General features: G+C 39.1%; 1 protein-coding gene across 9 annotated transcripts in view; it reads left to right on the forward strand.

The window, feature by feature from the left end:
• Positions 1–20,359, forward strand: part of btrc (beta-transducin repeat containing E3 ubiquitin protein ligase) — a 161,018-nt gene extending 140,659 nt beyond the window's left edge. For all 9 annotated transcript variants that reach the window (XM_008116051.3, XM_062976341.1, XM_008116052.3 and 6 more), the window contains 4 exons: positions 6,291–6,401; positions 7,974–8,052; positions 14,493–14,686; positions 15,220–20,359. In XM_008116051.3, coding sequence (XP_008114258.1) covers positions 6,291–6,401; positions 7,974–8,052; positions 14,493–14,654 — 352 coding nt within the window. In that variant the 3' untranslated portion in view covers positions 14,655–14,686; positions 15,220–20,359. The remainder of the gene's footprint in view (positions 1–6,290; positions 6,402–7,973; positions 8,053–14,492; positions 14,687–15,219) is intronic.
• The last annotated feature ends 218 nt before the right edge of the window (positions 20,360–20,577 follow it).

Consider the following 20,577-nt stretch of genomic DNA (forward strand, 5'->3'; position numbering starts at 1 on the left):
CCGTTTATGTTGGATAAGTGAGACTCTACTGTATATGTGTTTTTAAGGTGGGAATATTAAAATGTAGCAGTAACAGTAACATCTTGTCATTTATTTTCCAGTAAATGTATTTACAATTTGTTCATAGGATTTTGGTCTTTTGTTGAAAGTACCATGTATACACATAAGTCAAACTCAAGGACAGGTTTTGGGGCCAAAATTATGGATTTTGATATGACCTATGGATAAATTGAGGGACAGTCCTTGGAGAAGGGAAAGCACCAGTGCCATCTCAGGGACCAGCTACATTAGCCATTGCTGCCATTTCCCTGTCCAGGCATTGAGAAATGCCAAAAGCAATGCCACATTAGATAGAGGGTATTGATGCTTCTTTTAAATGTTTGCAGAATTAATGAAGCTCATCCTTTTTTGCTAAGAATCAAGGTACAGTGCTCACATTGATCTGTGAACAAATTGGCCCCATTTTTGGGGTTGATTTTTTGACTAAAATTTCTACACATATACATGACTATTAGGATAACACATGAATATGTCTTTCTGTTGCATATGTATATATGAAGTACTTAATATTTAAAAAAATAAAAATACTTTTCTTCTATTACGGCTACAGCACAAGGATTTTGGATGAATGGATTTTAATCATATGTTTTATATTTTTATATTGTTTTAATTGTTTTAATTGGATTTTCATTGCTGTTTTAATTATGTGTAGGCATTGAATTGTTGCCAATTTTGTACGCTGCCCCGGGTCCCTTCGAGTGAGAAGGGCGGGATATAAATGTTGGAAATAAAAAAATAAAAAAATAGCAGCCACAATGTGTGGAAGTCCCTCTTTTTTTCCACTTTATGATTTTTTCACTTTATATTCCTTCATATATAGACCTGAGTATTATTTAATAATACATAAAAATCTACTTAAGAGTTGGATTTGCAAAAAGAAGCCTTAAGGCCCTCCTCTCGTTCCCGCCACTGTCTCAGGCACAGTTGGTGGGGACGAGGGAGAGGGCTTTCTCGGTGGTTGCTCCCTGGCTCTGGAATGCCCTCCCTAGAGAGATTAGGCAAGCCTCCACTTTACTCTCCTGTAAAGAGCTGAAAACCTGGTGGTTTAAGCAAATTTTTGAATAGAGCTCTTTGACCCTTCAGCTAAGCCCTTGTTTAGCCTTTTATCCATCCTTGCCCACGCAGTATTGGAATACCTGGCACAATTAGCACTTTATAGTTAGCCATTCTAATGCTGAATCTTAGTCACTGTATTTGGACTCATTGATGGAGTTCTGTTATTAGGTTTTAAATGGTGGATTACGTGTTTTCTTGATTATTTGTTATGCCCATCTATCATTGTGTCTAATGTTTTAAATTGCTGTATTTTAACTGACTATGTTTTTAAATGTTGGAAACCACTCTGAGTCCCTTAAGGAGATAGGGCGGTATATAAATAAAGTTTTATATTGTTGTTGTTGTTGTTTCATACAGTACCATTGTCCTACTGGCATTTTTTCCCCCAGCTTTTCTTATGGTGCTTGGCCAAAGGCCCCATTTAAAACTGATGACCTGGACTTTAGTCTGTTTGCTTCTTTCTGTTGCGAGCAGACAAAATCTTAAAAGAACAATAGATATTGGAGATGCGATTCAGATTATAACAGTAGTATAGGATTTGACTCCTTTTAGAAAGAGAAGTCTACCAAAAACCATTGGAAATCATTAATTGGACCACATGGAACAAGTAGGAAGCATCAGCTTCCAATATTTCATCCTTACTCATTTAAATGCAGTCTTAAATTACTTTAAATTTCAGGATTCATGTCAGTGAACATATTGTTTCATTTGCTCAAAAGTATTATTCGCATCTGTTCCTGCAAGAAATAACAGTGTCCTCTCAGTGCTTGTCATACTTTTGAAATTCTGTTTTTTTCACTGTGATGGGTGATGGGTAAACAGTGCAGTTTGAATGGTCACTTAGGACTAATTTTCAAAGCAGACATAGTTGTAACTTAAAGTGGTAAAAACTTTACTGAGTTTGCAAAAGTTTAAAACTTGGGAAGGGGTCCCTTTTGATTAGACCAACAGAGGTCATTCCAGTTGATGATGCCTTTCTTTCTTGTTATTGTATGTAATTCTCTAGGCCCAAGGTCAAATAGACTAAACTGCTGAGTGTCCAAATACAATGAAGAAACAAATCCTTTCATTAAGGAACTTTAGAGGCAGATAATTGACCAGTGTAGCTTTAGTGAAAGCTAGTTACTGAAGTAATATGAAGTAACATAAGTAATGAAAACAAAGAGATCAGAGAGCTGTGCAGCAGGCAATTTAAATGAGAGATATGGGGAATTGGGATGGGACAGTTGAAGCCATTCACCAATTATCGCCTTCACTCACCAGCAGCATTCTATTTAACCGCTTTTAAAGATCAAAAGAATTTAAAGTAGCTTCATAGCTTTGCTGGAAGAGGCTCTTTGGGTGTTGCTTCATGATATGATTCAACAAATATCTGAAGAGCAACCTTGTTTTGAAAAAGAAAATGTGTTTGCTTAATGTGTGAACTTTGCTTGATGCTCCACTTTAGCAGAACTGTCTGCCATTCTAGTAAAAACAACAACAAATAAACAATACAAATCTAGAGATATAACATTTGGAAATCACAAATCCCAGTAGGAAGCTGAGCAGGAAGTAGTTAAATATTGCAGAGCTCGGGAAAGCAACCATAGTCCTACATAGTAATAACCAACACATATAAATGTCAATATGGTAATAAATTTAAAGGGGAATACAATTACTTTTATGCTTACACAGAGTAAAATTCATATGCTAGAATTTTGCAGTAGTCTGCAGCATATCTCGACAGGATCCAGGTTGGGGCATATTGGCCTGCTTGCTTTGTGAAATCAGCCTGCAAAGCTTTGGCTGGAAGCATGCATTTCCCTTGCTGTTCTCTTGTCCTTTATATGCAGATTGTAAACCTGCTGAGCAAAAGCAGCATGACCTCCATGTCCTGTACAGGATTTCACATTTGTCAGTGGTTATTACCAAGATTAAGAACTTCAGAATCTTTGAACTAGAATTCTGCAAATGCAGCCCAGTATCGACAGTTCCTAAAAACTTCAGTTCTTCATATTGCAGCTTCTGTGAAAGGAGAAAAGGCACAGAGCCTGGCAATACCTTTTATAAAGTCCTTATGTAGCTACCCTAATTTTCCTATCAGTATAGGAGCCAGGTTGGTGACATTGTTAAAATTTTCCCATACTGTCTTCCAACAAAAAGCTCCCCACACAGAAAGGGCATTGTTTATTTTAAGCAAGCAACCACTTTGTCAGTATAGTGTGACTGAGGGACACAATTTCCTCTTCATCTAAACATTCTTGCCTAATTGATAAAGGTTTTTAGCAACAGACACAAGGTACACAAGAATTACCAAATTCATGTAGAACAGGCCTGTTCCAAATGCAGCATGGATGGAAGGAGGCTGCTCCTTCCTCTTTAGTCCTCTTATTTTTTATTTATTTGTTTACAGTATTTATATTCTGCCCTTCTCACCCCGAAGGGAACTCAGGGTGGATTACAATGCACATATATATGACAAACATTCAATGCCATCAGACAAACAACATACAGTGTAGACACACACAGAGGCAATTTAACATTTCCAGCTTCATGAGGGTATGCTCGATTCCGGCCACAGGAAGAGCTGTTGCTTCACCATCCACTAGTGACATCGAGTACTGTATTTCCTCATTCCTTTACCCATGCTGCTGGCAATTTTATGGTCTTGTAAATTAGTTAAATTAGCATCCCGCATAAAGCGTACCTAAATTTCCTAGTTGACAGATGCAACTGTCTTTCATGCTGCTTAGGTAAAACAGCAAGCTGGGCTATTTAATGGTCGGGGGCTTAACCCAACCCGGGTTTCAAACTCATGACCTCTCGGACATTAGTGATTTATTGCAGCTGGCTACTAATCAGCTGCGCCACAGCCGGGCCCTTCTCTTCTATCTGAAACTTTTCAGTTCCATTTGCTTTAAGTAATTTAACATGTCCAGTAGTGATATGTTGAGTTACATTGCCCCATAGTTTTGAAGCTGCATGAGGCATTCAGTACTCCAACCAAAAATACAAAAAGGAAAATAAATTGAAATCTAAAGATAAGCTTAATGAGGCAATATTTATTTAAAAGGTTAAACAGGCAGTGGTTACAAAGCAATACTAATTCATTCAGTAATAAGAAACTTACATAATCACCAGATTTCAAAACTAGAAAATAGAACAATATCATCCACCATCAGAAATTTATCATATTAAATACCTGGTAGAAGAAAAACATCTTTAGCTAGTGTAAAAATTGCACAATTAAATAAATTTGGAGGGCCTAACTAAAAATACAAGTTCAAAAATGTAATTTCACCACAGTGTTTTTTGCACTGATTTTCTGTGCAGATTTCAAGAAGAAAGACAAGTTGCTTATTTTGTGGAGTGTGAGGCTGTTAGATCGTTGCACCAGGTCACTTATTAATGGAAGTGAGACCCAGAGATGGACAAAAAGACAGACATTATGATCTGCCTTTCCATACAGTAAGAAAGTATTTTTTTGATGTACAGTGCACCACAAAGTTGCTATTTATGACATAGTACCCTTCCTCAGATCCATGGCAAGCAGAATTGACACTGAGTTAATAGATTGTTGCCACCAAACAAATCTCTTTTCTACAACAGTTAAAGCTGTATTTTAACAAAAAGTTGTATTTTAAAAATAGTTTGCATTAAAGATTTTTAAAATATATATATAAAGAGCTAGAGAAATTGAAAAGAAAAAAAGATAAAAATACTGAAATTCATTGAAATAAAAAATTAAAAATACAGATCAAAAGCAGAAGGGGAAAGGTGACGTTGATTTTCTTTTACAGTTATATTTGCATGTATATATACTTACCCCCGCTCTTCAAAGTTATTGTACGGCATATTATTTTCTTTATCATCATCAAAACCAAAAGTTATGAAATAATTTTCTTTTTTTCACCCCACAAAAATCTACAAGAACTTGCTAGTCTTTGAGAAATATCCCTAATGTGAAATGATACATTTTTTTCATTTCTGCTAAATGCATCAGACTCAACAACCATCCCTCCATAGTATATAACATGTTTCAAAAACAGAACACTGCCAGTTAGAGTACTCTGTAGCAAGCCATACAAATAAGAGCTCTGAACATTTTGAGAACTTCTCAGTCCTATATCTAACCCCCCCCCCCCTTTAAATTCAGCATCCTCATGATTTCACCTTCTTATGTACCCTATCCTCTGTAAATTTTCTTATAAAGAGCAACCTTTAAACGTCTTCCAACTTGGAAGGTAGAATTACCATTTAAAAGATCCATTTCTTAGATAAAAGAGAGGTCAAAAAACCATAGAACTGCTTTTTCAAGTTACACAGCCATTTGCTTCATGGATCATAAAATGTGTAACAACTGTCTTTTTATCCATCTATCATAAAGTTTATATAACACCACCTGTTCCCCTGGGGCAACCTTGGAAAAGTCCTGCAGACTCCAATTACAAATCCATTACTTCAAGATAGGGATAGATAATTTACTCATCAGCTGTATTTTTTTTTATCAAATTGTCACTATGTTGGCAACAAATCAATTTTATATTGTAATATGACTGACAGATATTAAATGCAGATCTATGAAAATTGCAAACCTTGTGTGAAGAAAGCACTTGGACCCAAACTGTTTGTGACTTTATATAAACACCATCATATGTGACTTGAAAGCAAACTTGCTGATATTTTGGCTGCCTAAGAATTTGTGTCATTTGTTCCTTGCTGTCCATTCCAACCAAAATCAACAACAGCATTCTAACTACCTGACGTTTCTGAACCTACACCAAAGGTCTCTCACATGTATTATTTTAAGGTAACTGAAGGTTACCAAAGCACAGCTGACTGTGGCAGATTTCCTCTCAGAAGCTGAAATTGGAGGTGTTACTGGAAAAAGCATGTTTTCAGTAAAAAAAAACCAAAAAATGGGGTTTTCTTCCAGTAGCAAAACCGACTCCCAGCGAGAGTGAAATTTTGCCCAAATGGTATTTAAGTGGTTATTCAAGGAAATGACTGCTGTACTGAATTTTTTAGAAATGAAAAATAAGGTTTCACATTGAAAATCATGGTTTTCTGAGTGCAAATACTATTGTAGAAGGAAAATTGGGGATTAACAGTCCTCCTTTTCCTAAATTAAATAGGCAAGTATAGTATTTGAAAATAATTCCCTAACAATGATTGCTTACCTTGTCTTCTGACAGGTTATGGGACATTGAGTGCGGAGCTTGCTTGCGAGTCCTAGAAGGTCATGAAGAGCTGGTGAGATGCATTCGCTTTGATAGCAAGAGGATAGTAAGCGGAGCCTACGATGGGTGAGTGATAGAGAACAAATATCCACAAACACTTTCCCCTTAGTCTTGATTGTTTTGGAATGCGAAAGACACAAAATGAGTCTTAGTGGGGAATCTCTTATTTCTTATCTTCAAAGCCAATTTGTATGAAAATGGACTGAGAGGTAGTGACTTAACAAAGTATCCAGTGAGCCTTATGGCTAAACAGAAATTTGAATAATTTTCCTATATCCAATCATTGATGGAGCAGCCCTGGATTCATGACTAGAACTCATGTTGATGGCAGGTGACACATATTAATTGTAAATGTGTGAGATTGCTAATCGCTTTCTCTAAACTAGTGGTTCCCAACCTGGCCCACGAGTGGGCTGCGAGACCTAAAATAAGGGACGCAGCCCCCAAAGTAATTATCATTATCTCCCATTGCCAAACACAAGAGTTGTAATGGGAAAGCAGCCCTTTGTAAGACCCTTTAGTCCCCCAAAGTAGTAGTAGTAGTAGTAGTAGTAGTAGTAGTAGTTAGCTCCCATTGCCACACATCAGTTATAATGGGAAAGCAGTCCTTTGTTATACCCTATTTAGTCCCTAAAAGTTGTTGTTGTTGTTAAAGCTGTTAGGGACTGTTTCTTGGGTATCGCGCTCTGCTTTTTGTATATATTTTTTTCAATCTCAGCCCCTCCCTTTCTTCTTTTTTAACATGAGCATTAACAAAATCCACAGATAATATCACAGCCCAACCAAAAAAAAATTCTTGGTGTCTTCGTTTTTAGGCCTGTTCCTAGGGTTATTTGGGGTGCTGATTCAGAAAATTGTGCTGGCTAGACCACATCAGCTCTAGATTATTAAATATGTTTTTTTGTGGGCAAGCAGATGGCGACTACTGAATGGCATATGTTCTGTATCAGAAACTCAAGCTGATGTGGTATATCCAATGCAATTTTTTGAATCAGCACCCCAAATAACCAAACCAAATCTAAAGTTGACCGAAAACCGATTTGTAATCCTTTTGGTATTAATGTTGGAGAGTGGTCCCTGGTCAAAGTGGTCCCTGGTCAAAGTGGTCCCTGGTCAAGAAATGGTTGGGAACCACTGCTCTAAACCTTTATGACATAGTGAATTAGGAAGTTTGGTTTTGGTGGGAGCTCACCTGACAGTATAGATTCAGCTGCAAGAGTATCTTGTGTTCCTATCTACCTACTCAGAAGCAGCCTTTTTCCTTCATTTACTTTTCTCATATAAAAGAAAGGGTGGATTTGGTAATGCCATACCATGTTTTCGTTCACATATATTTGTCATTTGCCTGTTTCAATACAGTGTAGCATTACAGTGTAACCTTTTGTCATTCTTTCTGATTCTGTTGATATCACTCGTTGTGTTAACCACATAGTTTTCCCATCCTTTAAGATTAGTCGAATATCCATTTTGACCCAAAAGTAAATAGGAGAAGAAAACAGTAAGAATGAGTGTTTATTCCCTTCTTTCAACTCCTCCCACCACACACATACTGGATTTATTATCTAAATTTTGTATAATGGCTGATTCATTTTAATTTCTTCTGGTGTTCATATTTTATTTTCTCTTTCTTGCTATCAGGAAAATTAAAGTGTGGGATTTGGTGGCTGCTCTGGACCCTCGCGCCCCCGCTGGAACCCTGTGCCTGCGTACTCTTGTGGTAAGCATTTTCAGTTGGTTGAAAACAGGAGAGAAAACTCTCTTCAGTAGTAATTTGTAAGGAAGACTCATCTCGTTGGATAAACTGCAATAGAATACCGTATGTTCATCTGCAGTCGCTCCAACAAATACAGATTCATTATATGTTGGAACCAGAGATCAAAACCAAGATGTTGATATTAGAAGTTATATATCCTTTATCCTTTCATATACACCATGAGAATCTATGAAGGGATGAGGATCTGCTTTGTATCTTTCTTCAGTTTCACATTTTGTTTATCTGTTACTTGTGTTCAGGACCTCATCAAACGTATCTCCCCTATTTTGCTCCATTTTGCCAACAATAGCCAGTGAAACAGAAGGTGCACGTGGTGCCTCACATCAACCCACACATCCTCCCTTTTCCCTCATCACATGGGGGAAAGGCCCCAAAAATGTGGGTAGCTCCATCAACCCAAAACACAATTTACCTTCCGTTGTTGGTGAGGAAGTGTCTTGCGACGCTTCCTTGCTACTACAGCCATCAATGGAGTGGGGCCAAGCCAGCTTTATGTGATGACGCTTGGCAGGCCCCATTCCCAAAGATTAGCCAAAGATTACTGTGATAAGGTGCTATGATGTGAGACTGGAAAGAGACTGAGGGTCTGTGAGGTTGAGGATAGAAGGGACCTGATACTTGTGGAGGGAAATACAGTACTACAGTATACAGGAGATTTCTGGGGAGTCTGCCAACTGCTTTCCTCCGAATCAGTGAGCTGGAGTGCCATAGTCACCACCACAAAGGTGGAAGTGAGCAGCTGGTGGCGAAAGGTTTTGGGTTTGGGATTTTCAGATTAGGGATGTTCAACTTGTCCTTCTGGATGTATTTTCACTCTATTGTGAATATTGATGGCACAAACCTTGCCAAGCATGACAGCAACAAGAGAAGCAGCAAAAGGAAGCATGTGTCATGGTGCAGAGTTGTATTCAGGAAAGAAAGAATGAGAGAGCAGTTGGAGAGCAGACAAGAAAGAAGCAGGAAGGATGAGTAGGGGTTGCTTGTTTTCACTTATCTCTACATCGTTCTCTGAACAGGGGAAGCTTTTTTAATACCCCTCTTTGGGGCTGTGCAGGTGGCTGCTTCTTGAATTCTGGAAGGGTTAACTCTCCTGTCTTCTCTCTTTTTGTCATGACTTGAACGCTGGAAGAGTTCTCTGTTGTAGTCATGTTTCATTTCTGCTAATGCTATTTGAGTGTATGCTTTTGTTTGCCTGTTTGGTTACATGAGAGCTATGTATATATGAAGTCAACCTTTTGCATTGTTAGTCATTAGGGAGATTAATCTCTACATGGAGGCATCTTCTAAGATTGCTTTGATCTTAGATTGACATTTCTTTGTTAACATGTTGTTTAGTGCCTCATAGGAATTCTTTCTCTCAGCTGTGCTCTCTTGGTTCCGTCCTTGGTACTGCTGCCATGCCACTCAAGAAATCCTTCTGTTCCCTGCATCTTTCTTATGCATTTTAATTTCACTTACTCCCTTTCCATGAATGGGTAGGTAGGAGTGAAATGGCATTTTCAAAAATTCATTTTCCTTCTTTCCTGAATTCAAATAAGAGACAGAGAGATGTAGAAAGAGGAATAAAACCATGGATAGATTTTTAGTTTTGTAGTTTAAATTTAAATACCAGTCCTGAAGAAATGTCAAGATCCTGCTTGGGAATTGTATCTCTAGCATGCAATTCAGATATATGGTGGAACTTCTACTTAAGAGCATTTTGAGTTAAGAGCCGTCACTCAGCCCAGGTTTTGCTTGGACATAGGAACAGCACTTTAAGAGGTAGTGCCAGAGGGAGTGCTAGCACAAGAGTACAGAGGGCTTTAGGGCTTCAAGGGAGCAGCCTCTGTGCCTCATGTTCTTGTCCACTTTGGGAGATAGCTGTTCGCTTTGCTCTTGTCTGCTTTGAGGTGTTTTGGTTTAGTTGATTTTGTGTGTTTTTTATTACTGGTTTGTTTGACTTCATGGAAAGGGAGGGGAAGGGAAAAAGGGAGGGAGAGGAAGAGAAGGAGGATGGGAGGCTAGAATTAGTACAGTATGAAGAAAATTATGCTTCTGCATGAAAATTGTGCTTTGTGCTTCCTTACCACAACTTTGTGCTTCTACCATTGTGCCACAACTTTGTGCTTCTACTATTTTAAAGTTGATGTTTCTTTTTTATTGTTCCATGTGAGTGTGCATTTATACATTATTTGTTACTTATAAAGTACCTTTACTTATTTAAAAACGCTTAAAGAACGGATTAATAGTATTTCAGTGCATTTCAGTGGGACCATTCATTTTGAGATAAGATCATTCTGAGTTAAGAGGTCAGTCACAGAAGGATTTAAACTCTCAAGTCAATGTATAACTGTATCTCTTAAGTACAACCCCCATAGATACCACTTTTTGTGTGTTACCTGGCACAAATGTGGTTCTTCAATCCCCTTACCTTCTCAACCTGTGAGTCCCCAGGTGTTTTCACCTATAACTCCCAGAAATCCCAGCCAGTTTACCATCTTAAGGGATTTCTGGGAGCTGAAGGCTAAAGCATCTGGGGACCCACAAGTTGAGAACCACTGTTATAGACGAAGATTCTTTTGGGTGTTCTTTGCCTTATACCTGTTAGTTTGAATCTGCATGGATTTTCTGGGAGCTGTTATATTGGTCACCTAGACTCCCCAATTTGCAAAGCCCAATCCTATCCAATAAAAAGCAGGTATGGCTCCATCATGCTAGAAGCCTAGGCCCAGAAAGAGATGGAACTGCCACTGCCCTGGCCTATGTAAGACTTCACTTGAAACTGCTAAACTGTGATGCCTCATGGACCTTGTAGTCCTGTTCCTAGTGCTATCGTGGCAGATGAAGATGAAAACATGGGGTTTTCGCCGGTTCAACAAGAGCCGGAGTCCTTTCACCTGCCGGATGTTGATGTTTGTCCCCAAGAATTCAGTAAAACTGTGATGACTCATGGGCCTTGTAGTCCTGTTCCTAGTACTATTGTGGCAGACGAAGAGGAAAACATGGGGTTTTCGCCGGTTCAGCAAGAGCCGGAGTCTCTTCACCTGCAGGATGTTGATGTTTGCCCTCAAGAATTCAGCCAAACAGGCCTTGGGCAGAACTCCCCCCCCCCCCGTTTCCCAGAAAAGAATCTTATTCCAGAGAAAGGGGAATCAGAGAAGCTCAACGGAGGAGTTTTCGCATTGCTGCCAGAAATCAAGCTGATTAGCTTGCTTCCCTTGGGAAATTCTAAGGAGTCACACATCTGGACAGAGTTGGGTTTCGCTTCTCGTTCTCTAGGGAAAGAGTTCTGTTGGCGGGAAAACGAGACCCAATATAGGTGGTTGGCACGAGGAATTCTTTGCGGAGTCAATTGATCAGCTTGAGGAGAGAGATCGTGTGTGGACTTCGTAATCCCAGTTCCTTGCTTTCCGGATCTAGCTTCAAGCCTTGCCTTGTCTCACGGTTTTACCACGGACTCTGTTCATGCTTCATGTTCGTCTTGCCTCCAGTCATGGATCTAGTCGAGAATCAAGTTTATTTCCAGCCTTGTTGTCAAGCTTCATTGGACTTTAAAGACTCTGTTTTTTCCCCACACTATTGCTTGGCAAAGTGTGTGTTTCGGTCAAGTGGATTAAAACTTTGAACTCTAATATCTTATATTGGACAATACATTTCTGGACTATATTTGACCTCATCTGAAAGGTCTGCTTCTAAACTATATTCTTCACTTGTTTTTATTGATTTTATATATTTCTTTAATAAAGATATTAGATAGAGACTGGCCTCTGTGTAAGGTTATTGGTGCTCTGCAGCCAGGATCCTGACAAAAACAGACCTTGGGCATTCCTCGCCTCCGTTTCCCAGGAGGGAATCTTACTCTAGAGACAGAGGAGTCAGAGAAGCAAATCGCAGGAGTTTACGAATCACTGCCAAACAACAGGCTGATTAGGCCTGCTTCCCTTGGGAAATTCTAAGGAGTCTTGCATCTGGACAGAGTTGGGTTTCGCTTCTCGTTCTCTAGGGAAAGAGATTGTTGGCGGGAAAACGAGACCCAATATAGGTGTTTGACGAGGGAGATTCTTTGCGGAGTCAACAGAGCTGCTTCAGGTGTGAGATCGTGTGTGGACTTCGTAACCCCAGTTCCTTGCTTCCCGGATCAAGAATTCAAGTACTGCCTTGCCTTGCTGTTATCCACGGACCTTGTTCCAAGATTCACTGTTTGCCTTGTTTCTAGTCACGGACCTTGTCAAAGAACCAAGTCTATTTCCAGCCTTGTTGTCAAGCTTCATTGGACTTCTAAGACTCTGACATTTCCCCACACTATTGCTTGGCAATAGTGTGTGTTTCGGTATTGGATTAAGAACTTTGAACTCTAATAACATTTATTGGACAATACATTTTGGACTATATTTGACCTCATTTGAAAGGTCTGCTTCTGGACTATATTCTCCACTTGTTTTTATTGCTTTTATATATTTCCTTAATAAAGATATTAGATAGAGATTGGCCTCCGTGTATGGTTCTTGGTGCCCAGCTGCCAGGGGTCTGACATAAACTACTTTAAGAAACTGATTACTATTTAATTAAGCGTTTCTTTTGGCATCTGAGGGATGGGCTTGTGCACTAGTATTTTATTGCCTATTTAAAAAATTTATTCCTTGCCTTCACTAGAAGTTACATTTAGGGGGAAAACTTCATATAGCTATTTGTCCAGGGTGCTAATCAAGATGTCAGTATAATGCAGTACTGAAAGTTTTCTGGGTGATACCCTCAATTTAAGAAGAATAACTACATTTAATGCTCCCATACAGAAGACATTTACAAGTTTATGTTTCCAAAAGAATCCTGTTGCATCCCTAATATGTCCTATCCACCAGCTTCAAGTGCACAGACTCAAATCCAGAAACTGTGAGATAAAGTACCTGATCAGGGAGATGGATTCTCAATAGACCATGACATCTCCACCTCCTGGTTGCCCACATCTCATGTGTTGCTGGACAGAGAGCCCTTGTGCACAGAGCTGAGAGAGAATTTAATTCCCTCCCCACTGGTGCCTTATCCAGCCAAGTCTCTATGGTACATGCCTGGTTGCCATGCTCATCCAAAAATTATGCCCACAATATATTGAGTTTACCTCTTCACGGACTTACCTATCCTTATAGTAGTACAGACACATTTCTTCCTAATGTGCTTTGAGCTGAACAACATAGTGTAGGGCCAGCTTGGCTGCTTCCCTGAATACTGCCATGCTTCTTCATAGAGAACACAGTGTTAATTGAAAAAAAAGAAGAAGCATCCTGTTTTGTTTTTCTGATTCTAGACCACCAAATGTGGGAAGCAGTGTAGAATTCATTGAGCATTAATGAGGCACTAGGGGCGTCTGTGTCCATTGCCCCTGAGTGACTCTGTTCACACTTCATCTGAGCCTGGATTATGAAACCTGCTGCTTGTGGCTAAGTTACCAATGTAAACAAACCCCTAGATTTCACTGCCTCATTAAGCTGTCTCACAGTCTTACTCAAGAATGATTGGGCAGAAACAGGGAGGTTTCAGGTGCTTTTATAACTGAAATAATATTCCACGTGGAGTTTTTCTGCTATTCTTCAATGTCTTGAAATTAACCTAGCTCTGTGATGAACACATGATGTTGTGCCCACCTCCCATGGATTATTTAACAAAATCTAATTTAAAATCAAAAGTTTTTTAAAAAAAAAAATCAGGAAAAGAAAGCAGAAAAACAGAAAAGAAGTGAAAAAACGTATAATCCTGAGAAGCTGATTCCATGGGTCTGCTCTAGTTGGGAATCACCAACAGGATTCTGCTTGAAAGCCTTTATTTATCATTTTTCTCCAGCCTCTGAACTTGCCAACCACCTTTCTACGCTTTGTTCACACTGCTTACATTAGAAATAGTTTGATAGTTTACCAAAAAGGCCAGTGAGGTATTTATGTGGGGCATTGTGCGTTTATAGGCTGTTTTGTATTTCTTATCTAAAACATTATGTTTGGCCGCAAGCAGAAAGGTCCAATTCCAAGACTGCAGCAAATGTGAAGTTAGCATAATTTCATGGTGCTTCTAATATTTGGAAATGTATTTCACTCACCAGTGTTTCAAAATGTTGCAACATTGAACTATCTCATCTGTGGTGGAAACTATGGAGGTGACCTTTGGGAATATGATAAGGGACAAAGAGAAGGCAGCGAGAGTAGTGTTCCTGAGTGTTAGAAGACAACACCAGATTTCTGAGTCTTCCAAACACTGCCAATTCATTCCAACTTTAATTTTGTTTGGATTGGAAATTTGCTTTTATATAAAAAAGAAACTCTGATTCTTGGATTTTTCAACATATCATATTCAAGGTAAGCAGGTGGGTGCTAAATTTCGTTATTCACTCATTTTGGCTTCTCTCTTTCTCCACCCAGGAGCACTCTGGCAGAGTTTTCCGGCTCCAGTTTGATGAATTTCAAATTGTCAGCAGCTCGCATGATGACACCATCCTTATCTGGGACTTCCTCAATGACCTGGCTACTCAAGGAGATTCTAACCGCTCCCCTTCCAGAACATATACTTACATCTCTAGATAAATAGCACTAAACTGTACCTCACACTTACACAGGTAAAAACCCAAGAGGCCTTGGTGATGGCAGGTGTGATGTATAGTGGAGACACAATAGATGAAAATGTCGAAGTGCTTTATAGTATTCTAAAAGGCCTAAGTTCTGTCTAATTCCTTAATACAGTCTTCGCAGATACCTGAATAAGGGACTCCAAATAGGAGTTTAGAAGGTCATCTCATCAATTTTTCTAGTCAGTCATCTAGTTTCCTACCAATAAGATTTGTTTACTTTTTGTCTGAGGAAAACATTTTAAAAATTAAGTTTAGAAAGGAGGATCCGGGTTTGGATATTGCATAGCACTCATTTTCTGTGCTCCAAAGGATTGGCCAACTGTATCTACATTTGGTTGGTCGCCCATAAAAAATCGATAACTATATCTAAGCAACTAGAGCTGATGCAACCTATCCAATGCCATTTTCTGAATCAGTGCCCAAAATAATCCTAGGAACAGGCCTAAAAACAAAGGCACTAAGAAAAAACTAGAGGTAAGCTGTTTAATTCATGCCTTGTCTTTTTTTTTTTTTTCCTCCAGGACTCATTTAAGCTGCGATATTTAAACTGTCTGCCAATGCCAGGGAAAAAGAATTACCCACATCACATATTCCTGAACAGAAACCCTCAAGATACACTTCTGGAACCAAGTTGGCATGAGGTTGATCCTGAACGAGGTCATCTCAACTCAGCTGACTGCTCAAGTGCTGCTATATCAGAAGATTTATGTTTCCTGAATGACTGATGTGTTAGACTTCCCCTCTTCTATCCCACCACATCTTCTCTCGTGTTCCGACTACAGGCATCTTATAAATATATTTAACATGTTGCCATGTTTCTTGCTTTGCTCTTAAGCAGAAAAATCGTTGCCACCCTGCATTCTTTCAGAAGATGCGCCATTTGATGTATTGGTAGAAGGGGAACAGCAGGTTGATGCCTCCACCTTTTGAGACTTGTGTAAGCACCTCTACTTAGTTGTGGGAGGGCCTTGAACCTTAGAAAATGGCCAGATTTTTGGAAAAAAAGAGGCCATGGTGGCCAGAAATCAGTTAAAAGATCATGATAAAAGTCTAAACAATTTTAACTAAGCCTTTGCAATTATTCATGTGTATGAAATGTTGGTCAGGAGTTGACATCAAATGAATGGTTCGCTTTCTTCGGTCAAAGTCTAGTACTATACTGAAAGAGAAGATTAATGGTTGTAGTGGGGCTACATAATGGTTCACTATATTGGGGCTCTTGGTAAGAACAAAGTATCTTGTTCTCCTGTTTCCTTTGCTTCTGCCTTGGAGCCCCATGAGACCTGCATCCTTTATTCCAGGGAACAGTATGATGTCAGTACTAGAAGTATCTTCACGAACACCCATCAGTACTGAATGAATTACCTGGTCATTCAAATATTACTTGCTAACCTGATTGTATTGTTACTGGCAGGCTGGCTGTTGTGTAATGCCAACAAAATCAGTGAAGCACTGGAGGTTTACGAAGATTCTCTTTACAATCTGCAAGTTATTAAGGCTAATTAATGCAGAATGGGAGAACAGAGGAAAAGAAACATGGGGAATCTTGTCTAGTAGCATAAAAGACCAAAAACAAACCTGTCCCATGGTACTAAGTTATCCCCACTTCCTTCAGAAGCAGTTCTGATAATTGCCATCATCTCATGAGACTATTAGAAGTATTGTCTTCTGACAATGAAATGCTAACTCTTCTGTTAAGCATTTGTTTGAGGAAGAAATGAAACAAGAATTTTGAATTTATGCTGCTATCCAGGCAGGTTACCTCTGTAACCTGTGTATTCTTTATTTCCTTGGGAGTTGAAATGGCCCAATTTTGGCATTTACCAAGCCAGGCTCAATACGTTCAGTAAGTTGGTGGAACTAAGGATAATTGGACAGCTGGTCCTGTCTGTTAATATTGATTTGCATTGAGCACCTCTGCCCTATCCAAGGGTATTCAGTCTATATGTAATCCAAACCCATATCTTCACCAAAGGCATAGTCAGCAGTAACTGTTCATTTTGGACAGGGATTATGTTGATCTATTCATGCACACATGCACCTGTCTTTCTGTAATCATAAACATAAGCCCTTCAGCTATCAGAAGATTTTGCCCTGCATAGTGCTTTGTATAGAAAGGGGAGGGAAATAGTTATACCACATACTTACTTTTTCTTATATTTGGAGACACACTTTTGTCCTTGACACTCCTTAATCACCATCCCCTTAGGTCCCTGGCCTATAGGCTTTGCAATGTCAACTCTGTACAAGACTGCAGATCTGCTATAGTTGGAGCATCAACAGGTTATTTTCATTCTTTTTTTCTTGCAAGCAGAGCTGTGAGATCAGTGCTTTCTCACCTGAATGCTGGCACGTGTGTGTGTGTGTGTGTTTGTGTGTGTGTCTATTTGGTAGTGGCTGCGTCAAGCACAATTTATTTTTGCAGGTGGGCTATGTTACAAGGAGTTTGGGGATCAAAGAGGAGATTGCTGGTGCAACCCTTCCATGGTTATTATGGTCCTGATCTTTCTTGCTGCCGTTTCTGAACATTTCTAAGCAATGCTTTTGGTTTTTCCAATCAAACACGGTACTGAACAATTAACTATAATATGTTTTGCTTTAAAAAATTTCAAAGGAAGAAGTGGTGGGTTTTAAAAAATAAAATGAAGGTCCACTATAGAAAAAGATTACTGGAGGAATGGAGATCTGCTCTTTCAATTTCTAGCCCACTCAAGTTTGAAGAATTTTTTTAAAAAAATGAAGTTTACAGTTTTCAGCCTATACTATTTCTAACAATTTAGAAAGAGGCTGGTGTTCACTGAAAGGCTCAAAGCCTTGTATCTGGTCATTTCTATGCATCAATCTTTCTTAGTCTGATGGGATCGTTATTCCTGAAAGGATTTGAACTGAAAACTAGAGGAGCTTTCTTTCTTTTTCCCCCTAAATTACATAGAATTCTAGAGCTTGCTTTAGAAGGAAATGTTGACTTGGAACTGCTGATCACAAATAGTTCTCCTGCCTTTCACTCTGAAGTAGTCTACTGGCAGGAATTCACTTGTAACGCACACCTGACTCTTAACCATAGGAGACCACCCTACTATATAAAATGGGAATCTCTAACAGTAAAACAGCTAATTCTCATGAACTCAGTGTGTGTGCACAACTGAATATGTTGCATAGGAATCCTATACAGCAATGGTTCTCAACCTGTGGGTCCCCAGATGTTCTGGCCTTCAACTCCCAGAAATCCTAACAGCTGATAAACTGTCTGGGATTTCTGGGACTTGTAGGCCAAAACACCTGGTTGAGAACCACTGCTACGCTTTTCATGTACCTGCAAGCTGAAGAGTTGTTGACTGTTTTAAGGCTCTATGCTTCCTTGTGAAATGTAAAAAATAAGAGAGGATGGCATTCTCTATTTTTAATCTGAAAGTGAATAGTAGGTATTTGACACCTCGCAAAAATGATATGAGGCTCAAACATATCCTAGAGTTAACACTCAGGAGAAATGACTTGTGTTTTTTCCACTGTTACTCCATACTGGGATGAGTGAACTCTTTGCAGGAGGAAAATCTAGTGGTTTTCTGTAATGAAGGCCTACCCAAGTTGCATGACTCCTTCTTAGCACATTCTCCTCTATTTGGGGAGGAAATATTAGACAAACTTAGAAATTATACACAATGTTTTCATGGTCCCTTATGCCTATATGATGCATATTAATTCCAAGCTGTGCCCCAGGTTCCCATCAAGTAGTAATTCTCTTGAACTAAGAGACCTTCCAAATGATATTCCTTTGCTCGCTATGTAGTGTTTCTGGGTGATCACCCTTTTGAATGAAATCACTCCCACGTATCCAGCGTGAACTAACTGTGGTAATGGAAGCACAATTTTGAATTTAAGCCACCTTTCCCTAAGCAACCTCCACAAGTTTAAATTCTGCATGTTAAGAACTGCATGTTTTGGGAGCAACGTCTTTGTATTATAAGACACACCTCTTGATCTTGATCTGTACCATGGTTACTAAATTAATGCATGGGTTGAGCCCATCCTCTAGAACTTCCTAGTGAAATTGCAGTTGGGCGACTACCCATCTGCTTTTCAGAATAGAAGCTGTCTCCAAGATCCTGCTGTATCCTTCCACAAATGTAGTTACATGTTGGATAAGTGACTTAGGTCTGGACAATGTCATTGGGTTGATGCTCAGTTGTATTCAGATCCTGTAAAGTAATGATCATGCCAAGATTTATAAGTTAGTGATGTTTCACTGATGTGGAGTATGTGAGAAAGGAGATATTAGACATTTCCACATCTACCCTATCACTGGGTGACAAAAATAAGTCTAACTCTGTTTAGAAGCTTTCATCTGGGTCATATTCTCTGATCTCAAATCACCTTTCCTGGTGCAGTATTTGCCTGGTCTCCTTTTGTGCGTAGAAAACTCAAATGTCAGTGTTCACAATAAATTATACAAATCCAAAAAAGTGCCCAAATCTGCTTAAGTATTAATTTGCATGCTTTGTTCTGAACTCAGTATTTGAGTTCTTGCGTAGTATACAAATGTTGGGCACAGAGAAGCAACCTGTCAGAGAGACTTGATGGTTGTGCAGGGCTGACCGTATGGGAAAGAGCAAAATAAGGCTGTGAAGATGGATTGCAGAAACTGATGCTCCGCTGTTTGACAGGGCATTTCACAATTATTCTTGCATGCTTTCTAATACATTTTCACTACAACGTAGGCTAGAAGGCTTCCATTTTTAAAGTGGAAGCTGAGATTCCCAAAGAGCTAATATGCATACATTCCAGTGCAGAATTGGAAAACATACCCTGCTTGCATTACACTTAAGCTAGTGATTCCCAAACTTTGGCTCTTCAAGTGTTTTGGACTTCAGCTCCCAAGAGCCTCAGCTGCCTTGGCCAGTGATCAGAGATTCTGGGAGATGAAATCCAAAAAATCTGGAAGACCAGCATTTGGACAATACTGCTCCAACCAGATGCTTTACTAGAAAAATGCCGAGGGAATTTTCTTTTCTGAAATGCTTCTAAATGCCCTGTTTTATTTTCTATCTATAACTAATCCAACTAGTTGCTTGTATTGTTTGACACAGAGATTTGATCTCCATCACTCTCTGGAAGTAAAAAAGGAGCTATAAATTTTCACATATCAAATCATAACTGGTTGAAGTGGGAAAGAGAAAATAGCTGCTGGTCATACAGTGGAATGCTGCTCAGAATATAAATGAACCTTTTGTGTCTTTATTCTAAGAAAGGGAATTGTCTGTTTTGCTTATATATGTCATAGTGGGAAGGGATGCAACTTCACAATCTGGCAAAAGAGAATTGGTTATGATGACAATGACTCTTACCTAATATCTTGTTCCCTTGAAAGTATACACCCAATAGACTAGCACATGTCTATTGCAACTGCAAGAGGCTTGTAGAATTGTGGGCACAAGAGGTTGAAAAGAAAAGCATATGATCGTATTTGTAACTCTGCTCTCTTTGTTCTCTAGATTCTAAAAGTAATGAGTGCTTTGGAATTTTTGTGATTATGTTCTGGTGCTGTGTCGCTAATGTACTAATGTTCACTTGAGCTAGGGTCATGGTAACAAGTGTGGTTTTTTTTAAAAGAAATATTTTAACTGTTCAGAAGATAACTTAAATACAAATATATGAATCTCCAAACTTTTTAAGCGTTTTTATTTCTTGAATCAAATGAAAGGTTTTATTTTTCTTCGTGATCTCTGTGACTGCACACAATTTGGAGTTACTGTGCCTGTACAGGCTCAAACAGAAAGCTTTCTAAGCTGTGATGTTTCAAATTTTGGCGGTAACCCCGCCCACTCCTCCCTAAGGCTCCCCGGTTCCTTTTTTTCCTCTGCGCATCTCTCTTTAAAAATTTG

This window comes from Anolis carolinensis, chromosome 3 (assembly GCF_035594765.1).
Source record: "Anolis carolinensis isolate JA03-04 chromosome 3, rAnoCar3.1.pri, whole genome shotgun sequence".
NCBI lineage: Eukaryota > Metazoa > Chordata > Lepidosauria > Squamata > Dactyloidae > Anolis > Anolis carolinensis.